This window comes from Rhea americana, unplaced genomic scaffold (genome assembly GCF_003343005.1).
Source record: "Rhea americana isolate MKP2758 unplaced genomic scaffold, rheAme1 scaffold_52, whole genome shotgun sequence".
Lineage (NCBI taxonomy): Eukaryota > Metazoa > Chordata > Aves > Rheiformes > Rheidae > Rhea > Rhea americana.
Window position 1 is genome coordinate 4,286,293 of NW_028186668.1, and position 25,717 is coordinate 4,312,009.

The 25,717-nt window shown below is 38.6% G+C and overlaps 1 protein-coding gene across 2 annotated transcripts in view; it reads left to right on the forward strand.

Moving 5' to 3' along the window:
* Positions 1-25,717, forward strand: part of COL4A2 (collagen type IV alpha 2 chain) — a 141,954-nt gene that overhangs the window by 90,713 nt on the left and 25,524 nt on the right. For both annotated transcript variants that reach the window (XM_085318130.1, XM_085318131.1), the window contains exons 7-27: positions 1,738-1,854; positions 2,620-2,691; positions 4,329-4,364; positions 4,449-4,511; positions 6,855-6,890; positions 7,555-7,596; positions 8,111-8,185; positions 9,609-9,653; positions 10,817-10,879; positions 11,672-11,716; positions 13,691-13,744; positions 14,027-14,093; positions 15,164-15,265; positions 15,678-15,833; positions 17,433-17,525; positions 17,836-18,002; positions 20,313-20,385; positions 20,473-20,579; positions 21,741-21,942; positions 22,695-22,754; positions 23,220-23,282. In XM_085318130.1, the coding sequence (XP_085174256.1) occupies positions 1,738-1,854; positions 2,620-2,691; positions 4,329-4,364; positions 4,449-4,511; positions 6,855-6,890; positions 7,555-7,596; positions 8,111-8,185; positions 9,609-9,653; positions 10,817-10,879; positions 11,672-11,716; positions 13,691-13,744; positions 14,027-14,093; positions 15,164-15,265; positions 15,678-15,833; positions 17,433-17,525; positions 17,836-18,002; positions 20,313-20,385; positions 20,473-20,579; positions 21,741-21,942; positions 22,695-22,754; positions 23,220-23,282 (1,738 nt within the window). The remainder of the gene's footprint in view (positions 1-1,737; positions 1,855-2,619; positions 2,692-4,328; positions 4,365-4,448; positions 4,512-6,854; positions 6,891-7,554; positions 7,597-8,110; positions 8,186-9,608; positions 9,654-10,816; positions 10,880-11,671; positions 11,717-13,690; positions 13,745-14,026; positions 14,094-15,163; positions 15,266-15,677; positions 15,834-17,432; positions 17,526-17,835; positions 18,003-20,312; positions 20,386-20,472; positions 20,580-21,740; positions 21,943-22,694; positions 22,755-23,219; positions 23,283-25,717) is intronic.

Here is a 25,717-nt window from a genome sequence, read left to right on the forward strand (position 1 = left end):
CCATCAAGAATACTGACCACTGCGATTTTTTTGTAGCTCGTATGGTATGAATGAGATGATAGTCTTAAAAATATTACAAATACTGTATCTTACTAAATGATGACACTAAATAGTGTCAAACTTTGAACAAATTGTCCAGGTCCATGAAACTGAAATATTCAAAGAGGAAAACTGGGTTAAGTTCGCAGTGTGGTATTTTCCCAGCTTACACTTCTTTACTTCTTGTGTCATAAAATAACAAAGAAATCTGAGTCACTGGAATCCCTGGACAGATTTCCCAGGCTTGGGTTTCCTTTGTAGTGCTCTTTGACACCAGGGCCTCACTCTGCAACCCACACATCCACATCCACTCTCCTTTCACCCTTTTTTGTTTCCAGAGAAGTTCCATATCAAGTTTCAGGCCTTTCTCTCTCATACTCTTCCTCTTCTCTCTCCTCCCTCTTAAAGGAAAAGCAGAAGACCCTCTTTACCGTTCTTATTAGAACTCCTGTAGCCAAGGAGCTTGTTTATCTTACCACTTCACACTGAGATTTTTTTTAAGTGCTCTAACTTCCTGGAAAGGATAGTAARTCACTCCCTTGTAAAGGAGGGGAGTGATTTACTACCTGCTTCTGTTACCTGAGCAAKTTTTTTTTAGCACAGCCTTTGGGATCTCTGCATATTGCATCGGGAGGAATAGAATATTTTCATATACTACCCCAATCTGCATGCTTATTGTGACCTGCCCTCGTGTTCCCCTGCCCTTCCCACTCAGTTATGTTCCCCGACCAGTTTTCTGGTCAAGAAATAATTCTGAAGGCAAATAGGCACAAACAAGTAGAAACTGTAATAGCAAAGTAGTAGGGTGGGGGGGCTAAGGCCAAGAYAGGATGGCTGCAAGCCTGAACCTGTTCTGGAGTAAAGAAGGACAGTACTTAATGGAGCTAGGTAGGGGCATGGAGAGATTTCTTTTTCTTCTAAGTAAGGGAGCAGAACCAAAGAGAAAACTCTCCTGTTCTAGATGATGGAGAAGAGAGRCGTATTCTGTTTATGTTTCCATTTTTTTTCTGATTGAGTCCCCTGSAAGAAAGCTACTCAAAGTCAGATTTGCTTCTCATAGATCCCAAAGCAGCCAGAAGCAATTGCAATAAGATGAATGTAGTTGAAGCAATGGAAATCCATTTTGAGATAGGAGTAACTCTTCCCTCTCTTCCTGTACCACAAATGCTCTGTGAGGAACTTYAGCAGTTCCCCCTAGTCCCTTGGTTTGAGTTCCTCTGCTTTCTCCCCATGACTGTACTTACAGCTTCATACTGACACCCAACCAAATGCTCCCATAGCACCACTAACATTTTTTCCTAGCTTGTTTATAGCCAGTAAGGAACTTTTCTTCATACTTTTCCAGTGTGAAATGCTGAAAGCGATATAATCCTTAACAGTCACAGTTCTTGGTAACTCTCTGTACATGAGCCTCATCTGGTTTAGTTCTGTGCTTAACAGAGACTGCATTGAACATAGCTTTCTTACCCTTTCTGAAAGGTCCTTCACTACTCATTTTTTTTCATGCTGTCTGGGGCATCTGGTTCAAGCTGCAGCTATATTAAAAAAAGGCACTGTCTGTTTCTTTCTTTGAAAATCATAGTTTCCCATGGATCCAAGCTTTGGATTTAATGTGAGAATGTCTAAATACTGTGTGACTACAGGAAAAGGAAAACTAGAAACAGATGGATAGATAAACACTTTTTTTTTTCTCTGCAGGGTCATCCAGGGCAGCCAGGATCAAGGGGGAAACCGGGTCATGACGGCTGTAATGGGACAGCAGGTGACCCTGGTGACTCAGGAAGCCCAGGACCCGCTGGCTTCCCTGGTACCATTGTAAGTAGCTGACAGTATATGAACACCTGCAGCTAAGATCATTATTATGGTGATTTTTTTTTTCAGGTGTGTGTTGGAAATCAAATGGGAGAGCTCTTAAACAGAGCTCCCTTTTGGCATAGCATAGCATCCTTGTGACCCTACTGTGGAAGTATTGCATGATGATTAGTTATTAAATTGCAGCCAGGACCAGAGCTATACCTATCTCATAGGACCTGCGGGGAGATTACTTCAGGGAAACCTGTACATCTTTATTCAGCAATAATAAAAGAATATCAGACTCATAACCTTTTATTTCCCTGGCTCATCCCCAGATATATTTACTGTTACTGAGCTAGCTCTGCCAGAGAAATTGCAGGCTTTCTTTAGAGCGATTGTGGAGGGTTGTGCTGAGATGAAGTGTAGAGCTCCTGCATTTCCCAGGTCACATACCCAGCCCTGAGGAACACCAGCTTCCATTTGAGCCGGGTGATGGGGGTTGTGAGCGCTATCCCATACTACTCCCATGTAATAGGAAGCTCTTCCTCTTAACTGGGTGTTCGTTCTCTTATGTAGCTATTTATACTTTGCATTTATATTCTGAATTTCCAGACCTAGGCATAATCTCTGCATTTAAACAGTGGTGTGTCATGAATAAACTGACAGATCCTTTTCATTACTCTAACCCTCTATGTCTTCACAGATCTTATGAAAGCTTACCTTTTTTTTTTTAACTTTTTTTTTTTTTTTTTTTTTTTTTTTTTTTTTTTGGTCACATCAATGTAGGGCATCCAAGGACCAAAGGGCCAGAAGGGGGAGCCCTATATACTACCACCAGACATTGCCAGCCAGTACAGAGTATGTATATAACACTTGTGCACTTATAAATTCATATGCATTGCTGTTTTAAAAATAAATGCTAGAGTTAATTTTCTTACATCCTTAAAGCCATATTCCATAAGGCCCACTTGGAGTTTTGTAGGTTTTGCAAGGCAACTTCCACTTTCTCTGGTGACAGTAAAGCCTAGCTGATTTCCAGGAAGGAGATATCCACTYGCTTATTTGTGAGGAATTCCAAACCACACATTGATTGCAGAGAAAGTGGAGAACTCTGAAAAACTGTTGATTTTAGAATGTTTTTAGCTTTGTATTTTAAAATAGAAATGTAAATGTTGTAGTTCAAAGATTGATCTCTTTGCTTAATGGCTATCTTTGCATCATTCATGGCAGAATCATTACTTTGTCATAGTTTWGTCCATTGAATTATTCTGTTTATTTTAATATCTTTGCTGTATAATTTTAATACAGAATTTTGGTTGACTTATGATAAAATATGCTTCAGTACATAATTTAGTTATCTAATCTCCAAGTATGGATGCTTTTACTGTATCTAATCCTTTAAAATTTGTGTTGTACCTTTTTTCATTTATATAATTTTGTGTAATTTGAAAGTATCAGATGATAGCAGATTATATATATTAGTAGAGTATAAATTGTCCTTGTAACAAACATAYGAAGTACAGTCTGCATTTTAAACTGCCTCAGTGCTGTACTCAGCACAGAAGAGATCTATTTACATCATTTATGAATATTTTGTGCCAATCATAAATGCCAAAATATGTTTTTATTTGACATATTTGTAGATAGCCTGTATTTTTAATGAATTTTTTTCCTTCAGCAACCCTTTAAATTATGATCACTTGCTAATAATTAGTAAGGAGTATGAAATTGCTCAAGTATATGATAGTCAAGGAGTAGATACTGACACCTATATTAATTCCAGAAAATACTTGCTACCAAAGTAGAGTACCAGGTACCACTTGGTAAAATTATTCCATTAAATTTACTCAAATTAGCTAGATATATAAAAAACTTAAGATATTATTCAAAATGATTAAAGGTGTCTGGACTGAATACTACATTATTTATGGGTATTGGAAGGTCTTTGCACTAGAACATTTTTGGATCCAATTTCCAAAAACATTTCAACATGTACTGAGGTTAAAATATGTGATCACTGAAAACGGTATGTTCCAAATGCTTTTCAGTGACTCAGAAGAGAATCAAAATGATTTGGTAATTCCCATGCAACTCAAGAAAAATGTCCTCAGTCAACTTGCACRTTTCAGCTAAGGTTATATCCCTAAGCTACTGGTTAGATGGGGTTTTCAAAAGAGAATTAACCACAAGTTGTTGTCCATTGGGATCTCCAACTTCTCTAGCCAACTTTGCACCCTCTAAATATATTGAATKCAATTATACTATATATGAAAAGCATAAAATTGATGTGTGAAAAATTCCATTAGATTATCTGTATCATAATCTGTAATGAATGTATCTGTAAGTAGGAATTTGTATAGCATTATATGCTATGATTATTTTAAATAGTTTTTAAGATGGAAGGAGAACAAAATGTAATCAATGAACAAGAAATGCTTTTATTCAGTGTTGTATGTCGTATTTACTGTATTCTTCTACTTCTTTGYACATTTTAGGGAGAACCTGGTGACCCAGGGTTCAATGGTTTTCCAGTAAGTAGTATTACAGCAAATATGGTAAAGTACCACTAACATCCGATATCAGAACAATATTAATTGATGTTTTTCTGTTTAAAGGGACCTCAGGGTACACTGGGTATTCAAGGACCTGTTGGTCCAAGAGGAGCACCAGGAAGACCAGTAAGTATGTTTGAAATATGTTCTATAGGAAAGTAGCCTAAGAGAAGAATCGTCTCAGTAAGATCCATTATGCTGGGTTGTAACCTAGCAAATGAATAGAAAAACAAGTTTAGAAGTAACAAATAGATATCATTGGAACTAAAACTTTGAAAGACACTGTGAAACACTAATTCTGCAGGGATGAATATTTCCAAAAAAAAGTATACTTTCTTTCATCCTATATTGCCTGAGGCTTTTCATTTATACTTTTATTTCTGTAGTGTCCTGAAAAGTGTCTAGTTTGTACAGGTAAKTGAATGTGGTCCATTTAAGTGTCTACATCCCCCTACAAAGAGTTGTGAAAGATATTACGGCCTAAATATGTTATATTTTCTGCTCTTAAAGARTATGTGTATTAGCTGTCCACACTTCCTAAAGAAGATTAAATAGATACCTGTCTTCATTAGTATTTAGAGTACAATTTTATATTTAAACTTTTCTTTCGGTCTTTTTTTTCAAAAATCAACAGTATTGGACTTGGCCAGTGTTACTGGGATGATTATGTTCTCTCCAAATATCATTTTCTATACTTCCTGTTAGCATGGTTAATGGTTTTATGGGTGAGAAGAAAATGTTCAAATTCAATATACTTAATGTTCCTTTAGGTTTGCTTTTTTCCCCCTCTAAGATAGCTTTATAGCATTTGCYTTATTGGGTGTTTTCTCTTTGTTTTGTCAATATTCACCTCAGACCTGCTCTATGTCACTGATTTTGGAAACATAATGTATTTTTTTTTTAATTCAGGACTTCTTACACACAGCCTCTACAGGTGTTTGCAGGGACCCTCCACTCAGACACAAATTTTCCAGTATTAGATCCATAGCATGCTAAGCCTTTCCAAAGTTAATTTTCTGCTGCGCCTGCTTTATCATCAGGGTAAATTGCAACTTTTCTTTCTCCTCTGGTTCCCTGAAGGGAAATCTTCTTGGTCCTTTACCTGCACTCTCTCAAAAGTGAAGCCATGAGGTTCATGAGCTTCACGCAGGACCTCCAACCTACAATAACTCTTATTCCCAGTACMCTGTCATGGATGTAAGGAGGGCTATGCGCCGTACCATTTTCTGATCCCCATGAGTGCATCCCTCTGGGTGCAATCCTTGCAACGTCTTTTTCTGAACACTCTTCCAGAGTGGATGGAGCACCAAATCTCCCAGCTGTTAACAAAATAGATCTGACTGTATTTAACAGATCTGAAGCTGTGACTCACCTGTGGGTCTGGGAGCATTTCCCATGAGTTTACCTCATTCCTCTTCTCTATGTCCTAGATCACACACAAAGGCAAACTCAGCTCCACTAGGCCCCTGCAGGGCCTCAGGACCGTGAGATGCCCTGTAGAGTGCATCTGCCCTGCAGGTYAGGCAGTCGTCTCGAAGATTTCTTGACGGACCGAGTCTGAATTAAAAGTAATTTTTTCAGAACAGGTTTATTGTTTATGCACACAAATGTGCATAGCAAGGTAGAGAGAGTTTAAAACAGAAGTGACCTGATTTCAGCTGAATGCTACCTTTTCCTTGCAGGTAGTGGTTGATTTGCTTAACACAGTTGCGTCCCCTTCTGAGCTCTGTAAATGAGCGGTTCCATCTGCTGTTTCCTCTCTTTTCTTACTGCTCTTATTCACCATCTTCCTCTCCGAACAGCTGCTGTGCCTTAGCCACCACACCCTTCCGACATTTGGCAGCATTTTTAGTGTTTAGAGCCCTTCGGACCCCATCATCCACCTTAGCTGACAGAGTCAGGCAGATGACACTCTCCACTTAATAACTTTCMTACTAATCTTCTTGCAAGACTCTCTCTAGCAGCATTATTTCTCTTTTACCATTTGATTTCCTAACATTTTCMTTTGATTTCATTCTGTTCAATACCAAGCAGGTAATCTGAGAAGCAGATGGTAATCTTAAACAACAACAAAAAACCCTTCAGGTCTCTCCTTCTTTACAGAATGGTTCAGTAGCAAGACACTAGTCCAGAGGAGCACTCAGAGATAGGCTTACTTTTAAGCATAAACTTAAAATTTTGCTAAAGCAGGATCTAAAACCACAAATTCTTACTACTTGAAATAAAAATAAGATTTCATTAGGTCTTAATGGAAGACTTTTATGCTGTTAGGAAACATTATTGTATGGCTTAAGATGGTGTTTTTCAGACTAGTAAACATAGCTAATGTAATAAGGATAACATTGAAAACTGAGGAATGCACCACCATCTAATTGTGTGTTTATATTTCAGACATAAAGTAACTGAACTCCTACATATATTCATTGCTAAGCAACAGGTAACTTTCTCCCCCCTATTGTGTTTCCCTAGGGACCCCCAGGGCCCCCAGGACCACCAGGACCACAAGTAAGTCTTTGTGTGAAAGTTATGTTTGTGTTGATTTTGAGCCCCTGAGGTTTGATCCAAGACCCACTTAAAGGCAGCAAAAGAAAGAACCACAGGCTGCACCATAGGCTGTGGAGCACAAGAACTTCTGTGTTGGCTACATACCACGAGAAGTTAATCTTACACAGGGATCACCTACCCTGAAATGATTAAACCAGTTCTAGAGCCAGATTTAATTTGCTACTGTAGTCACAGTAGCTTCCTCTGAACAGAGAATCTTTGCAGTCTGTACAATATTCAATTGTATCTCAGTGGAAGAAATACATGAGTTCATTGTTCCAACTTAGTTAAGTATTTTATTTAACATTTAGTTCTATTAAAAAACTTGGAAAAGAAATGTTTGATCTTTTCACCTTATTACTCAGAGAATGACTCAAAGCCTGCTATATGAAACACTGCTAGCATGAAATTTTAATTAGAGCCTTCTTTCTGACTGCTTAAGTCTGTGAAAATATTTTTAAATCTATAAAAACACTTTGAAGTAAACCTAGACTATTATATAATTACACTTTTTCAGTGGTGTTCTAAAGAATTCTAAACCTGAAACAGCCTTTAAGTTTGTTTACGTTCAAATTACATGTACTGGGATATACATTTGGTAAATCTTGACCTATTGTCGTTACAGGGAAACAGAGGCCTTGGTTTCTATGGAGAAAAAGGTGAACAGGTAAAGGAAAACTAATGAGTTAATATGACAGCTAATAGGCAAAGCTGCTGTAGTTCGTTATTTAGAAATGAACCTATTTTAAATACTTCCTTAGTTTGCAATTATTTGCAAAACTCTACTGAAAAATAAACAAGTATTAGCTTTGAAAATAATGATCTTAATCTTCATAAATGAATTACAGTTTTACATGTCTATGTCTAACTGACCTCATATACATCGACATAAATCAGAGGTAGCACTTCTGAAATTCATGGAGCCAAGCTACTTTAAATAAAGCAATAATCTTTACAATCGTTCTGGAAGCCTACTGTGCAAGAGCAAGTAGTGTTAAATGTTAATCACGGCACAAAATAAATTTCTTGCCATCAATTTGTTTAGAGATTTAGAACCATATTACTAGCATAGGCAAATTTGCATTGCTCATTTTGTTCCAGTTTCTTAGATACTGTGTAGATCTGCAACTTCATGAGATATTGTAACTGTTAGTGAGTACAYCTTTGTGCTTTCTCCGCAGGGCCCCCCAGGTCCTCCAGGTCCACCTGGGCTTCCTACAAGGGAACTAATGGGCGTCCCCTCTGACAAACATAAGGTAACTACGAAATATCTTGCCAAAATACATGTTGAATTAAGAACACTGCAGTATCAAAACTAAATTATTGTACAAATGTGCATTTAGAGGTAGTACTTATAAGACATTACTACATGCGAAGAGAAGTCTACTGCTTTCCCATAGCTTGGATTGTGAAATGTTTATTGAGACTATGATAGGTAAAGTTATTCAGAAAACACTTCTAACAAAATTGTCCAGAGGTGCTTTTGGCAAACTTTTTTTTTAAGTAAATCCTAATACACAATTACGGACCATCACTGGCCATCTTCTCGTTCTGCAGTCAGAAATTTCAGCTGAGAAGTCATTCGATATCTTATTTTTCCTAGTAGTGAGTGAAATTATCCTGCTTTAAAAGAAGCATATCTTTAGGAAAACAATCTGCATTGTCGTGTGTGTTTATGTGGTACAGATATTTGTATACATGTTCATACATATTGGCAAAATCCTCTATAGCAAAATGCAGTTTATTCTCATATATTGCTCCTTGCTGTATATATATTTCATATCAGTCACCAGCCTCCAGATCAGCACTTCTTAAATTCCTGTGATTCACACACTTTGGGTAGAAAKATAAGAAGTAAATTGGTATGATACTGAAAGATCTGAATGTGCCTTTGACTGGTGCCAATAGCTCTGACACCTGCCAAAGATACCACTTGTGGGTATTCTTTATCTTCATAGTTGATGCTGATTTCAGTTATCCTTTCAGCAGATTTCAGTCTACTGAAATGTTAGTAACACTACATTGATCTTTTTGCAAAAGCCAAAAAAAAGAGAGGTCTATTTTAGTCATTAATTGATCTTAGTCTTTCTTAAAGCAGAAATCTCTCTTTGCAAATTTAAAAATCATGCTTTGGTCCGGTCTCATCATCAGCTAGTTTAACTTTTGTTCATCATCAGCTAGTTCAACTTTTGTTACTCCTGGTCTTCAGTCTGCATTAAGCAATGTACATGTTGGGATTTCCATGACTAAACAGAGATGTCTGAGCTATTTGCCTGGACAGCCTTTACAGCCAGTGGAGATAGAGTCAATATAGTGACTCTAGGCTACAATTATCTCACACTAACAGACACCTCTGTATCTGATCAGGCCATTTGCAGATAACTGGTAGGTAGAACTGGGAGAATGTAACTTGKCATTTCTCTGACACTTATCACGCTAGAATTTGAGCAGCAAATCTGCAGACATCCTACGGTGTTCACATTCCTAGAAAGCTTTTCAGAAAAAAAAAATCAAACATCAAAAACACGCATTTCATATGATGACTGTATGCCTGAAGAACTGTACAGGAGTGGTGTTTTTTCTCTTGCCAAATATTTGTCACTTTGTATTGTAAAAAAAAGTTGTTAAGATATAAATGGGAACAGCTAATATATCTGAATGGTGCATCTTTGTTTTCAGGGTGAAAGAGGTGAACCTGGACAAAGAGGGGAAGCTGGAATCCCGGTAAGTCAAATGGAGAAGATCRAGGACAATAACAGTATTGGAGTTAATATTGGTGCATTCTTCATTTAAATTATGTGGATATGAAACAACATAATCTGGGGCACCAGTTTTGATTCTTTAGCAAGACTGAACAGCATGATGCACAAGAACTCCACAATGCAATCAGTCATTGACTTACTGGTTTACCAAAATAAGATTTTTCCTCACATATTTTTTTAATTCTAAGTAACTAATAATGAGTATCTGTGTTTCTGCTGGTCTGCTACATCTAAAAGTTCCTTTAAATAAGTAAGCACAGAAATGTTATCAAACATTTTCAGTCCAACATATATAGTGTTCTGGTCTCATTGGTCATCCAATCTGTTGACTAAGTGTACAGTAATGCCCTGTGTTGTTTTATCATTTAGATCTATCAAGCACACTTGACTGGTCGTGATTTAATTAACTCATAGGCAATCTGTAGGTTGCCTGAATAGTTCCACTATTAGGTGGTTCATTTTTGCTTTCTGGAATGGTTTAAAATATAGCCTTTACCAATTATGGATGCCTCACTGAGCATCCTGCAGAGTTTTATTTTCTCAGATGGTCTGTTCGACTTCCCCCGGAGGCTATGGGAGGTGGCTSTGATGTGAGCCCTGATGCCTTCAGCATGTGGTTACCAGTTATTTAGCTCTTCCTCAGATTTTATACATGTAGTATTTTATTGACTGCAGCAGGAATACTGTAGATTTTATRCTGATGTAACAGACAGACACATGTGTGTCTCTCATTTTATTAATGGTAGGATGGATGGTAGCATGCCTCTGTTTGCCAGATAGCTCTCTGAAACCACATTTTGCACATGAACTGAGTTGCCTAATTGGTTGTACAGCTAAACAGTTGCTTTGGCTCTYCTTCAGAGTTACAGCTACAGAGGAATAAAATGTGGGAGATGACAGGAGGGAAACCCTGTCCTCTGTCTAGTGGCCTCATCCTGTTATTCTAATGAAGAACGCATGTTGCAGTCAATTTTAAGGACATCAGTTCTTTCACATTTAGCTCTTATTAGTCACTCCATGTGTTATAATTATGTCTTTCTTCTGCTTAACTTCTATAAAGTCAATGTGAAAGTTGTTTTGCACATAACATCCAAATATGCTGAACTGACTTGTAATGTTTCCTAGGGTTTCCTTATCCATACTCCTGAAAAAGGTGAAGAAGGAGTAATGGGCTTCCCAGGACAAAGGGTGAGTCACTCGTTAAAGGTATTATTGATCCAGCTAAATGGGGGCTAGACCAAGCAGAGATTTTTGCTTTAGAAACAAAAAGCAGATTAAGAAGCTGTAGAAATTATAGTTTTTCAGCCATTGAATGCCAAAGAATGGCCATCTCTGAACTCACTGCTATAGGAAAGGGAAAAGGCTATTTTGAAATGGTAAAGGRAGGAGGGCACCACTGGACTCGCAGATATATGTACGTCCTCACTGAGGAGCCCTGTGTGACACTCACCAGCCAACAAATGCAGAAATACRTGCTCACTCACTCTGGCTCTTCTGCTGGTCCCAAGCTTCATGTCACTGTGACCATCTTAGCTCTCTTCGCACGATGATTAACAAACTTGAGTTTGATTAYAGCTGCTCTGTGAACCCAAACAAAAAGCATATCTAAATGCTGCTACCTTTCAGCAGCTATGGATGCTTTTAGTTTCACTGTTTCTGGAGTGCATAAATAGCCTAAGAATAATGTTCAAAATATGTTTTTTAAAATATCAGATGTCTTTAAAATTTTCATGATCACTTTCAATGTACTGAGATAGAAGATGGAAAAATCAAGTATCAAATTAAACTTCAGATCTGTTCTGTTTGCACTATATCATTGGAAGTGTATCTGAATGATGACTTAGTTTTAGAATTTCAAACTTACTGTCAAGGTTATTTTATTTAAAAAATAATAATGATATGTTAGGATGCCGTTATTTAAGAAAGAAAAGGAATGTTAGGATGCCATTTTATTTTGCTAATTTTAGTGTGCCTTCATAGGGACTGCCTGGTATCAATGGCTTTCCAGGACTCAGTGGAGAAAGAGTGAGTATTTCACATAAGACTTATTTCTAACACGTRTTTAGACAAACTCTCTGAAAAGCGAGCTGCAGAGGACAAATTCTGCCTGAAATTATACCAGTGGGAGTCGAGTAAACATCATCTGGATTCATCTACCATTGTAATTTTGGGTCAGGTGGTTTCCTCCTAAGTGGAAATAATAAAGAAGCCCTAGAACTAAAGTGTGTTTTGCCATTTCAACATGAGCACATTTTCAGAGCACTATGAGAAGGTGTCATGTTCATTGTTGCCATTACTGCTGCCATGCTTTCTGTAACTTTCTTCCTGCCATGCAGAAACTTAGTCTTTTATTAGCTTTCTGCAGATGTGCTTGAAATCTGTAGTCTGTGTTGTGTCTTGGATAGCAAAAAGCAAAATGAAAGAAGAGAAGGAAACTGATAAATAAACCAGTTCAATCTCTGTCACCATAGAAACAGACATAATGTTTAAAGYAGAATTCTGCCAGACATGGAAGAACTCATACTTTTTATCTGTGTTCAGAAAAAGGCCTCTTCAATCAGTATTAGAAATCACTTCCGTGAGGTATTCAAGTAACTGTGGGATGCATGGTTCTCCATGCTTCTCCAATCTTACTTGGTTTAAGAATTTGTCCTGCCACCAAGGCAGGATAATAATAACATGAAGTTTTCACAGCTATTCTGTCCGATCACAAAATCTGGTGATGGTAGTCAGGAAGGAAGAATGCTATCAATCAGTAATATCTACATTGAGAGACTGATGCAAAACCTATGAAAGCCAAATAACTATCTTTCCCTTAATTTATATTCATTCTTCAGTCAGGAACCTTCAGGGGCTTCCTTTTATTGAAGGTGAACCTTGGCAACATTTTTAGTGGAGTGTACATTGGTTTGGATGGACTATCACTCTATAGGATGTRTATGCAAAAGAATGGGCTACTTAATGTGTTTTTCACCAGAAAGCACATTTTTGTTGTTTTTTCATGAATGATTTGATCCCACAGCTTCACTTTTAAACCGCCAGCTCCATCTAGTGTAAAGAGATTTTACACCTACTACTTAAGTCTCCTCTTTTTATACTTTGATGTATAGTTGCCATTACGGAAAAGTCTTTGATGCATATGGTTCTGTTTGTGGTGTCTTGCTGAGTGCTGTGGAATATATAGTGCTTTAAAGCTATGTAAATGTTTTATAGAGATAGATACTAAAATTCCTGCTCTGTGCTGGAGTTCACCCCATTGTGAAACTCAGGAGTTACTTAAAAATGCTAGTTAATAACCAAACTATTGTGAACTATGAAGCTTTGYTGGTTTCAGTGAAAATGTGTGGATTGATATCGGTTAAGGATCTGGCCCCCTGTTTTCTCCTAAAAGTTCACCTTCTTAAAACATCACTGTTTTTCCAGAGTGGATTCCAAATACTTCAACTAAAGGAAGAGGGCAGGACCTTAAATATTCTAACATCAGGCTGGGCGTGGTCTTTGGCAACCTGCTCTAGATATCCCTGTTTGAGCAAGAGAGTTGGACTAGATGGTATCTGGAGGCCCCTTCAAAACCCCAGCTACTCTGTGCTTCTTTGATTCTGTGATTCACTATGGTGGGGATGGAAAATTTCTGYAGGATACAGTGTGCCTGGCACAGATGTGAGAGAGTGGGGGAGGAGAGTGTGAGTGGGATGTCCAAGGGGACGGCGTGAGGGTAGGTGCTCTATCCCCCTGCACATTGCCAGGAGCTGCAGAACCTGTGCCACAGCAGGTCCCCTGGCCTTTGACCAGAGTTGGATTCGGTCTAATAAATGAAACATTGAAACTCAAGAACACTTAATGGTGTTAACTTAGTTATTACACCCCGAGGAAGACAAACTGTTCAGCTCTGTTGCACAGTTCTCACACCAACATCAGTGGAAGCCAACTGATACAGACCAAATAATTTTATCCTTTTTGGGAGAAGGGAAAGGTGAATGATTTTGATGTGTATTACAGGGTTTTCCAGGACTTGATGGTGAACCAGGTGGCTATGGTCCTAGAGGAAGCAAGGTACTGTTTTACTTTCATTTGCTAGAAGCAGTAAACCAGATGTAACTTTGTTTTCCTTTCTTCTTGTTATATTTTTGTTCTTGTAATAACAATTGAAGTGCTTGTTGTCATTGCAAAATAACCAGATGGGATTTTAATTTGGAGTCTGTGAGATTTCTTAAAATTCACATCATTACTTTTGAAAGTTTGTTTCGTTGTGTTTCATGGGCATACATTTCAGTTTTTAAAAAATCCTCTGGAATTGCATCCTTAAATGCAATACTTCAATTTCTATTAACACAGGGAGAGCAGGGTGAGAGAGGTGCTCCAGGACCAACTTCTTATCTTCCTTACCCCATTGCAAGAAAAGGTATGTCTACTTTGCTTAGGTTACTTATCTTAGCCATGGACTACCTTCCACATAGGTAAAAAGCATGAAATSCTGAGAATTTAGCTCCTTGAACTGTTACTAAAGGTATAGTTAACTTCCCAGAGAGTGCCCTAATTACCTTTTTGCAGGTTAGTGGCTTTCTGTCTCCCCTGCTGAAGCTGGGCTGCCATACAAAAGGCATYCATGCATTCCTGAGACCAAAAGGAAAAGAATAAGCAAAAAAGAGTGTGACATAGTTGTACTGTGGAAGGAAGAATGGGAGATACCGTGTTCTTGTTCCTTTTCGGAGTCTTTGGATTAAATGCCACAATGGTGGCAGAGCAAAGTCCATTCATCTAATCTAATATATATTAAAAAAAAAAGAAAGTCACAAAGAACCTGAAGAATAGAAGGGGATTAGTTTCTTCCTTTTTTAAATTGAGAATTTCTTTTGTGATCTTTTCAGTAGGYTTGTACCTGTAGCTGTTCAGTAGCTGTATACTGTCAGCTGTTTGCAGAGCAGTGGTGGCTCTGGCTGACCAGACCAGAAACACACGGAGGGAGAATGTCAGCTTACCAAGGCCAAAACTACACCAGGGGAAGTGCTAGCAAACAGAAAGGATGATCACGTGCCACTGCTCCAGCCTGGGCCCCCATCCTGTTGAGTTTACCAGTCTTGTTGAAAGCCAGAGACTAACAACGTATGGATCCCTTCTTCCCCGAGAAAGAGCRTAAAAGGCCCCAAACACTTTTCAAACCACCCACAATACTTTGCCAAGGTTATAGGAGTGAGAGAAACTGTGCAGAGAGGAGGAAGCAGGCAGTGCGTTGGACATATTACATCTCCTCTAGCATCTTGGACCTTTGACAGAAAACGTGATAGTTTCTGCATAAAACAGCTGGGCCCAGTGAAATGCTTTTGGTGGTGGGGAGCAAAACAAAGCTCACATACACACCTGCTATCATGTCTAATTCACATAAGGAAAAGGAGGGGCTTTCCTCAGAGGAAATATGTATTGGAAACAGCATTACGTTAATGTGTATTTTGTGGAACTGGGGATGTTTTTCAGGCRTAAGAGGTGATCCAGGCTTTCCAGGTGTCGCTGGATTAGAGGGAGACCAAGGAGAAGAAGGAGATCCTGGTGCACCTGGTCTTCCTGGATTCTCTGATGGTAATCTGCCAGCATTATATGTTCTAACAACTTAATTTTATAACAAGTTTTAATTGGAAAGGRGTTGGGGTGGGAAACTATGGTGCAGTGTGTAATATGCAGTGTGATAAATAACTAACTGCTGGGGCAGAAACTCAGGGTGCAGTTTGCATTCCTGCCTCAGCTCCCATGGGACTCTGGCAAAGCAACTGAAGTAGAGATAGTGACAGTTACTTGCTTCAGTAGCTATTGTTCATTTTCTTGAGTGAAAAAAAACACTGTTACTGGTTTTGCTCTACACTGAATGTCTCAATTTCTCTTTGTGTACTAGATGTAGTCACATGAATTTTYRCTTCTGTTATGTAATTGCTCTTTGYGCAGCTTTGTTAAGAAATTCTTCTGAGCTGCTTCCCTGCTTGTGGTTCTGTTCCAGGGGACGGGGATAAGCCAGGCTTACCTGGAGAAATGGGACCAAAGGGTGAAAAAGGTGAAATAGGTTCTCCTGCTTATCAGGCAGGGCCACCTGGGTTTCCGGGTAATCACGGCACACCAGGACTCCGYGGTCCACCTGGTCCCCGTGGATCTCCTGGTAAGTGCATGAAAAGAAATGATGAGAACTCACAGGAACATCTTTATAGTAGTTGTTGGCAAGGCGGGATGAAAAAGTAGATTGAAGGAATGAAACAAAATGGATGGATGGCAGAGGGGACATAGGGGAGAAAAGTTGCATGCTTATGGATGAAAGGAAGGTTTGCATGATTTTTAGACAATCCTGGCAAATTTGAAATATGGAGACCTGTTTTGGCCTGTGGGAGGGATATGGGGATTTCATGCTCAGACTTGTATTTTTTTTCACRGTGAAAAAAAAGAATTTTTACAGCTGAAGTTTCAGGTAAAAGAAGTATACCAGTGCTCTGGTAAAAGGGTTCTAGTAAGTGTGCAAGAGAGGAGAGATTGAACGCGGTCTTAAATGGAGGACATTGACTATAAACAGCATATTCAACAAACATAGAGATTAAAATGAGAAGTTGCATGAAAGTCCAGTTTTTGTCTCCCCGGTACAAGAAAGACACAAACCTATGGAGGGCAATCAACATAGTTAGAGGGCTGGAGCATATGATGCACAAGGAGTGGCTGAAAGATCTGGGTTTCTTCSTTAGCCTGGAGAAGAGAAGCCTAAGGGGAAGCTTACTGCTATCTTCCTCTGTCTCTCAGAAGGTCATAGGAAAAGTGCAACCAGACCCTTCACTCAGGTGCACAGCAAAAGGACAAGAGGCAGTGGTCACAAATTGCAACAAGGAGCTGGACGAGGCCTCAGCAACTTACTTTAAGTTCGGCCCTGCTTGGAGCAGGTTGGACCAGATGGTCTCTGGAGGCCCCTTCTGACCTAGGGAGTTTTTCWATGGCTCTATGAAAAGTCAGATAGAGAGTAGGCTTGAAGAAAAGGATTGCAGGAAGTGATCCAGAGTTGCTGGTCTACAGTACTGCAAAATACATTGTGCCGAGGAAGAGCAGGACCAGGAGTACCAGAAGCTACCAAGGTTGTGTTTGTGGGAGCAAAMCCCTTCCTGGTTCCTAGGGCCATATAAGTGCTATGTCCTATAACCACATTGAAATGAGACCTGAGCATATACTGTCCTTGTATGCCTCATGATGATTTCCAGCCCAGGAAAACCTGGGCCAGGGGCCATGTGTTCCAGTCAGTTCCTGGTCTATGCACCTGGGAGTGCACCTGTCCTGCAGTACAATCTTTGCTAAAGGGAGGAAAAAGCCAGGCAAGCTGGTATCAGGGGAACTATCACTGCTGAGGAATACCAAAGAAGGTGAATTTTTTGTAAATAGGTTAAATAAATGGGGCTTAGGAAGGCAGAGGCAAATGAGTGGCTCTTTTGGGCAGTTGTGTCAGTACAGGGTGGCAGGAAGGTGAAGAGTTGGATAAGGAAGGGGGCAGATAGGCCGTTATTGTGCAAGTTGAAATTACTGGCAATTTGAGTGGAAAGCTGTGAGAAGGAGAAGAAAGAGAAACAGAGAAGGTGGTAGATAAGAACAAACTGGGTTAGAGAGTAAATGACATTGAGTGGAAACAGAAAAATGCAGATGTGGTGCAGCTCAAAGGAGTAGGGAGGAAAGAGAAGAAAAGTAAAAATACAATACATTAATTTATATTTTTATTTTATTAACCTTCTAGGTTATCTCTTTGGATTAAAAGGACAGCAGGGGACTCCAGGTAGAACTGGCACACAAGGTTTTCCTGGGCAAAGAGGACCAAAAGGACCAAAAGGCAGGTTATAACAAACAGGTTTATAAATTATCTGCTGTTATGCAATTGTGTAAAACTCCCATTGCATTCAGTTTGAGTTTTGTCTAAATATGACATACATGACATACACAGAGACCAGTGAATTTGGTCTGGTGCTAACAAAATGAGGAAAACATTGTGTAAGTTTCTTATATGAAAAAAAAAGGAAGTACTTTTCTGAAGTACTTGGGAAAGTTCTCAAGTATTCTCAGATATGTATAGTATAGATACAGGTGAAGGTATATTTGTTCTGACAAAGCATATTTCTTCTGTTTCCAAACCATTTTCTTAGGTGAAGTAGGGGATTGTGGTACTTGCCTGGAGGGTGAGGAAATCAGAAGGGGCTCTACTGGTCCCCCTGGYCCACGTGGTTTTCCGGGAACTCCCGGCCAGCCTGGGAGAAAAGGAGAACCTGGTGATCAAGGTCCACATGGTATTCCTGGCTATCCAGGGGCAAAAGTAAGATACTCATTTCTTTAATGTGCAATTTTATATGGCTACTAGAAATGACCTGMTGACCAGCTGTTATACTGATCGTGATCTGGCTATCTAGCAGGGTAACAATTTCAGCAGTTCCTTACAACTGCTTTTAAGAAGATGCATATGTCAGGTTGACAAACTGTGACATCCTTGTTTATAATAAACTAAGTCTTCTTAAAAGCCACTAAGGAACAACTCTGTAAAGACTGATTTGCTAATAATTGCTTGCTTATTATTTACAGGTAAAGGTGGTATGGTATGCCAACTTCATTATGTTTTCTTACAGTCAGAACAGACTTCAAGARGTCTCTCAAGATTTTAGAACAAAATTGTTGTAGAGCGGACTCAAAACTGACTTTGCTTATGAAAAGTTGTCAGAGCAAACCTAATGTCTTCAGTTAGTGCTTTAGTCTCTTCTGAACAGCAAAAAACAAACTCACTGCTTCAAATTTTTTACTTTCGCATTAAATAAATTAAAAACAAACTTTGATTATTGATATCAAAAAACAAAAAATAGATCTTTTTTGCTGAAAATTGAAATATTATAATGAAAAGTTCTATTTTCCAAGAGTCGTGTGGAAGAAAATTGAAAAAAACATTTTCAAATAGTTCAGTTTTGAAGTTTTGGTTTACCTAAACTTTTGCAAGTTATTTTTTGCTTTTGAATTGAAGAATTTCAGTAGCTTTACTGAATAATTCAATTTTAAATTACTGTAGAATTAAGATATTATACAGACATACCATAGCATAGCAAAATGTCACTCACCAGCAAAGCCCTGACTGTATCGAAACTTCTAATCTGCAGAAAATTTGAAGTAGAAAAAGTTAGCTTAAATATTCTTGGTCTATATTGCTAGTCAGAAGGGACTCCATAATTCTTTGATCATGTTCGACATGTTACATTTATAGATAATGAATTAACATAATTTAGACCAGATCTATGTCAATTCAATGAAAATAGAACTTGATCCTAAGTAATGGGCATTCCTTGCTGTGGAGAAAGAAGAATGAGAAATAGCTGTAAGCCATTTGGAAAACACCTGTGTACTAAAATTGCATTATATGCAATACCTAAACCTTAAAAACAAAAAATAGAAATGTGAAAATCATTTAATTATTGCAGCAATTATTCTTGAAGAACTCTGCAGTTACATAATCAATGAAATAATTCAGCATATTTAGCAATTTTCTGGGATTCCTTTTGGCCTGCAAAAAGGAACATCTGAAACAAACATCTCTACAGTGGTACCTAGACATGGCTTCACTGATCATTAAAATGCAATTTTTAAATACATCCAGGTAAATGAGGATCCTCTTGCTTAGATTTGATCCTCCCCCTTCAGACTTACAGTATTGTGAACATGTATTCCTGAAATGACCAGCAGCTACGATACAGTTTCCACATGTGCTTTTCCCATAAGAAACTCTTGGAGAAAGTCAATAAAAGGCAGTGATGGAAAAGATACCTTATTAAATAATTTATGGCATAGGTATCTTTTAAGTTGAGATATTCAAAAACAGACCTTCATGTTATACCAAGGGATCAGAAATCACAGAGCCTGATCTTCAACCTCACCACAAATTACCTTGCAAGAGATGAAATCTTCATAATGGAGATTTTTCAAAACTTAACTAGACAGGATCCTATGCAACCTGCTCTATCTAGCTCTGAGCAGTGGGTTGGACAAGAGACCTCAACYGTCCCTTCTAACCAAAACCTTCCTACGATTCTGTAGTTTGAGGCAAGTCACTTAATCACCCTGTGACTAAATTCTTGTCCCTCGTAAGTGAAGAAAATGTTACTTTTCAACCCTAGTGTTGTGAAGTATAATCCACTGGTAGTTATGAGCCTATTTGTAGTGGTGGGCAGCAGAGAACACCTGCAGACAAATATAACCTTGAGTTGTGTTTCTGTGGTGCCAAAGGGTTGTTTACAGCAATTCCCTCATTAGTAAACAGTAAGTAATTTACCATGCCTCCTGTGATGTAGTCCTCCAGCTGCAGTCATTTGTTGGACTCTAGCTTATAGAAAGCAGCCCTTCTACCAGAGCCTTCATCATGCAGGAACACACCTCTCGTGCCACTAGACCTTGCTCCAGTGGCCTTACACAGTTAGAACATTTTAATAAAGATTCAGGCACAAGAATGGGAATACGAAAGAGGAAATTATTCATAGAAAGTAACAGAAAAGAAGTAAGCTTAGAGCAGACAGGACACTAGAAACACAGATTTTGATACTTAAGTGGTTCTTGGTTTGTTTGTTTGTTTTTTTGATATGGATAACACCAGGGATTGTCAGGTCCGCATGGATTTCCTGGACCAAAAGGAGAAAAGGGAGAYTCTTTACACATAACTACTAAAGGTAGAGTAAAAAATTCATATTGCTTGTATTTTGCAAATACTCATACTTTTCATGAGGGACTAATCTCACAACTAGTCTCTTCTTTAGGCACTAAAGGAATTCGAGGAGAGCCTGGACTGCCTGGTGTCAAAGGTGAAGATGGCTTCCCAGGCAGAGATGGCTTAGATGGTTTTCCAGGACAGCCTGGCCTTCCAGTAAGTGGTAGCAAATATAGCTGAATTGTTTCAGCCACAGTCAATTACTAATGAATTTAATTCTGAGAAGTTACCATCACCTGGCTATCCTTCATGCACAGGTAACAATACCAACTAAACTAGATTTCATATATCAAACATCAGTTTTACTCTCAGGGTTTTTAAAACAAGTGTTCCCTTTCATTCCCATTTTATTTAAACAAATAAGTAGTTCTGTATAATCCAGTTAAGCTAATTTGCTATTAGTGGTTTGTTAGTGATTATTAGTCGTTTATTTGTGACTCCTTCTAACTCAATCTAAGAGATATTCAGTGTGACAGAACAGCATTGTTGTGATTGAGTTACAGAAAAGTAAAAATTATTGCAATTTTACATCCTCAAAATGTAGGTCATGTCATCATACATATGCRTGATAGCATCTCACCTAACTAACAGTAGCCATCTAAAAGTTTGATATCTAGTCTCTGTTGGTCTTCTAGTGTCCTRCTGTAGGCAAAAGAGCATCATGCAAGTGCAGTTCATCTTGCCTGTTGTAGATGCTGATTTGGACCATTAGGATGCTCTTGCATCGCAAGGTGGGAGAGAGCCATTAACATCAAATTTAGGCCACAGTGGTTTTTGCCACCAGTAAAGAYGATACTTTTTACTACTTCTAAGGACAAGAACATTTTCTGGTCATAAGATGTTGATTTAAGATGGCATCAATATCACTGGAATAATAGACTCCAAAAACCTACCTATTTGGGCACAATTTTTTGCCAGGTGTTCTCAAGATTTGCAAACTAAATGCCACACCAAAGCTAGCTGGGATTCAGTTAGCTGGACCTAACTCTAATGATTATTATTAATGTTGATAAATATTATCCCTATTCTGACACTTTGTAACTTTTGTCTGCCTCCTCAGATCCCGTCTTCTGTCTGCTCTGACAAAGAGGACATTATGTTTCTAWTTTTTTCCCTTTCCCTTTTCTTGATTGAAAGCAGAGGAGAAGGATGTGAAATTTATTGGTCACATTCCAGTCAGACCACCAAGAGCCATACATGTAATCTGCAGAGCAAGGAGCTCTAGTGATATGTGTGGTTTCCCAAAAATCCACTTGCAGTTTCACAGAAGGCTTCTTAGCAAAGTCAAGAGTGACCATTTCTATCCACTTCCCACAGGGTGATGGTATCAGAGGTTTCCCTGGTGATCCTGGTTATCCAGGAGAATTGGGCCCAAAGGGYTTTCCAGGAGAACCTGGCCTGCCAGGTGAAGCATTTATTGGCCAGAAAGGATACCGTGGTCCTCCAGGTGACCGCGGACCGGATGGAAGCCATGGACCTCCAGGTCTGCCTGGTCTGCCAGGCGAGCCTGGCCAACTAGGTAAAGTGAATGCTCTGTCGTGCATCAAAGCCATGGGAGACTGTTATTGGATTGTGTACAGTATCTGTACAGCATCACTGTTGAAAAGACAACATTTGCTGGGAGATTATATGGGTAAAAAGGGATTAACAGTATTAGTTGTTCCTTGAAGTTGTACCTTGAAAAAAGGAAGACTTCCCAGTATTTTCATTTTTAGTGTTGAAATAGCATAAATGACTGTGTCACTATCAGTGAGTAAAATCTATCCTTTTTTTGAGCAGCTGAAGGTAAGAGAGCAATGTTCTGCCCTTTCGAGTACTCACAGGTGTTCCCATCCAACTTAACCTTTTAATTGGCCAAACAAAATCATATATCTGTCCTGGATGTCACRGTCTCTGCAGCTTTCCACATCCCTCCCAGCATAAGAACGCTGGGGCCATCTTCACAAGACTTCGGCTCACAGCTGTGTTGCTCAACTTCCATGCGTCTRTCAGAATTTGCAAGCTCAAGTAGGCACCGCACATCCAGTATACTGCAGGGCAAACAGAGACTTCTAACAGTGGGAGAATTAGGTTTCAGGCCTGGCTCTAGTAAATATACATGTAGAAAAGTTCCAATATTTTGTAATTTTTTGTTTCATGTGGTTTCTCCAGTGCACAATAGTTAAGAGAATATATTATATGATGTTGTAATAGACACTGGCTAGAATTGAAAAGGTTTTAGAATTCTTCATTTGTAAATGATAACTATCTTTTCCCATTCTGCACTCATAGACTGTGGACAAGTCATTGAAGACTTTTCCAGAGGAGATGGAACAGAGCCAATTTGGTCAGGTACTGTACATAGAAGTGGCTTGAAAATACCTCAGTATTTAGTCTTATGCTGCTCTTAAGGCTTAAAKTTTTTTTTTATTATTATTAACTTCATGTCAAAAATAAACGTTGCCTACAAGAAAAGGAAGTGTCTCTCTGTTTTGAAAAATAGCCATCTATAGAGTTGGAACACCCTTGCTATGCCAGTCTTACTAGAGCAAACACTGTAGTCCCATAAAAAAGGCAGAAGAATGGCTCTTGGTTCAGTGTTATTGGGGTGGAGCTTAGCATGAATGTTCCCAAGGAAATGCCACCCATAGCAAATTTCTCTTATGAAATGAAGACAGTTTTTTTTTTTTAAGTGGGCATTTTGCCTATTAAATTTAATTCACCAGCTCTAATGATGATATCTCAACTTTAGGGCACAGAGCTGATGAGAGACACCATGTGAGCACCTACCATGCAACTAACCATGTTTATTTGCAGGTGCGGGCTGTGTGAGACCACCAAAGGGATCCCAAGGCAAGCCAGGACTKCCAGGAGCCACAGGTAATGTTTTGCCTTTGCTTTTGTTCCCATATGCACCACATTTTGAGGAAGACCTTGCCAAACTTATTCAAGTTTTGTCTTACCGGGGAGTGCATTTTACACTCAAGAAGTGACAATAGARGAAAGCATTAATTTGAAGTAGGGTAAGCAGTGTGCAGCCCTGGTGRCTGCACCATTCCTGAGATAATCCTGCCTCTGCTGATGAATTTCAGCCATGAAACAGAAACAAAAAGTGACTCTCATTTGCTATTCACTGCTGCACGTAAGTGAGATCCTAGTGCCARACTAAGGCATTAAGATTAAGCGAGGGTCGGCTTAAACTGTTTGATACGGCTCCACGTAATGGGTCAGGCTGTTGACACTAAGCAGTTGCACTGCCTCTGTCCACACACACCTTCCTTGTAGAGCTCATCTACCCAGGCCCAGAGGGATCGTCTGGCAATCCCAGAAACAAAGGTTTCTCACCTGTTTCCTAAAGAAAGAGGAGGCAGGGATAGGACATAAAGGACTGTGTGAGATGAAGAATAAGAGAAACACAGACAAAGTGTGCTAAGAGGTCAAAACATTAGACCTCAAATAGGTCTCTCTGTAGAAACTATCTGTGGTGGGCTTCTAAGAACATCTGTAAATTCCTGCAAGCGTACTTCCTCCTGTCTAAGCAATAAAGCTGATTTTCTGTAAATTCTCATTTCCAGCTGATAAGGATGCTGACAAATAATGTAATTTGGTCCTTCAGAGTTTGGGATAAGTAAAATTCTTGATGCACTCATTCTTGAGCTGTACCCTCTGTGCATTAGCCAAGGTCAGAGATCTAGACTATCATGTTTAAGGTTCTTTTTATTTTTTCAGCACAAGGTTTATTATGGCATGTATGAACTGATTTATCACAAATTCATGACTCTTAAAGGAGAAACTTTCTCTCTCTTGAGAGAWGATGTGTAGTTCTGATTTATATTGTCTTAATGCCTTAGTTTGGCACTAGGATCGATGCTACTGAAGATTTTTTTCTTTGTGATCTTTGTAACTTTTCCTGAGTAGATGATTTGTTTCTGCCTTCATTTATATGAGCTTTAARTTTCTTCTTTCAGCAAATGCAGACAGATTCAGTTTCTAACTCTTAGGACTGCTGTACCTTTGTGCTGCACCAGTTTCTGTGTTTTATATTTTAGCATTTTGATTAGCCCTTTAACAACTCTTTCTCTATTTTTATCAGTTTTATCTTTCAGTATTTTTAAGGTTTACTGTCTCCTTGCCCTCCAACAACAGGCAAAGTGCCCTTGCTGAGCTGAGGGCAGAATTCTGTGTTTGTAGCTTCTTTTCAGCCTGAGAAAGTTCTGGAGATAGAAAACTGGGAAGAACGGGATGCTTTTTACAGCTTTTCTCAGCTTCTTGTTCCTATAGGTGCATTGATCTGGTTTCCTGGAGTGTAATGCTTGCCCATACTCACTGTACAAAAGTATAAAAGCCTAATTTACACTGTCACTATTGTCTTCTTAGGGTGTTGTATTTTTCTCCTSAAGACTGCTGTTGAGCAATATTTAAGCTGTTTTCTCTTGCAACCGTACCACTTAAAAGTWTGCAAATTGAACATTGTTCTGAAATAAAACCTTATTCTTACTACTGTTTGGCACAATATGTTAATACGAGCTAACATTACATAATAAATGTGATAATAAATACTGAAATGTGTGGTAAGCAGTGGTTGCATTTTCCATCTGCTACCTGCTTCCTCTGACATGGCTTTTTAATTAGTACAATTCTAAGCAGAATGAATGAAAGTCAGTTATTACAGATGGCAAACAAGACTAAGATGCTATTTGGGTAAAAGGCACATTAGAATTTTTCATTGAGACCTGAAAGCCTATGAGTTTTCCTCTTAATTGCTTTCTGAGAAGTTATTGTYCATCTAGGAGAGAGAACAATGGTCCTGTATTGCACTGGAAAAATGCTATTCACACTGCATAGGCTGTTTATATGCCCCTTAATTCTAACCYTTTAAAAAAACTTTCCTTCTGTCCTTCATGAACAACAACTAAAACTGCAAAAATTGATGGCTAAATAATAGAAAATTAGAAAACTAAAATGAAAAAAAGCATCAAAATTTGAGTGACATTTTTATTATTTTGTCATAGACAAAATGAATGGAGAGAAATTTGCTTTCAGAGTAATAAATAAATGTTGTAATTCATGATGAYGCTACGCAACAACACAAAAAGTGTTAAAGCGTGTTGTTGACCTTCAAGTAAGAGCTGGGAACCTGGACTTCAAGAAGCTGGTTCTGGGAAAGAAAAAGCAAAGCATTCCATAGGAATTATTTTTTAAAAACATTGCAAAATATCTTGATCTTGGCATACAACGTATCAATGAGAATAGTGTAATAGAATTCTTGCATGAAAAATGCATAAATAGTATAATTTTATAAACTTAACAGAAAG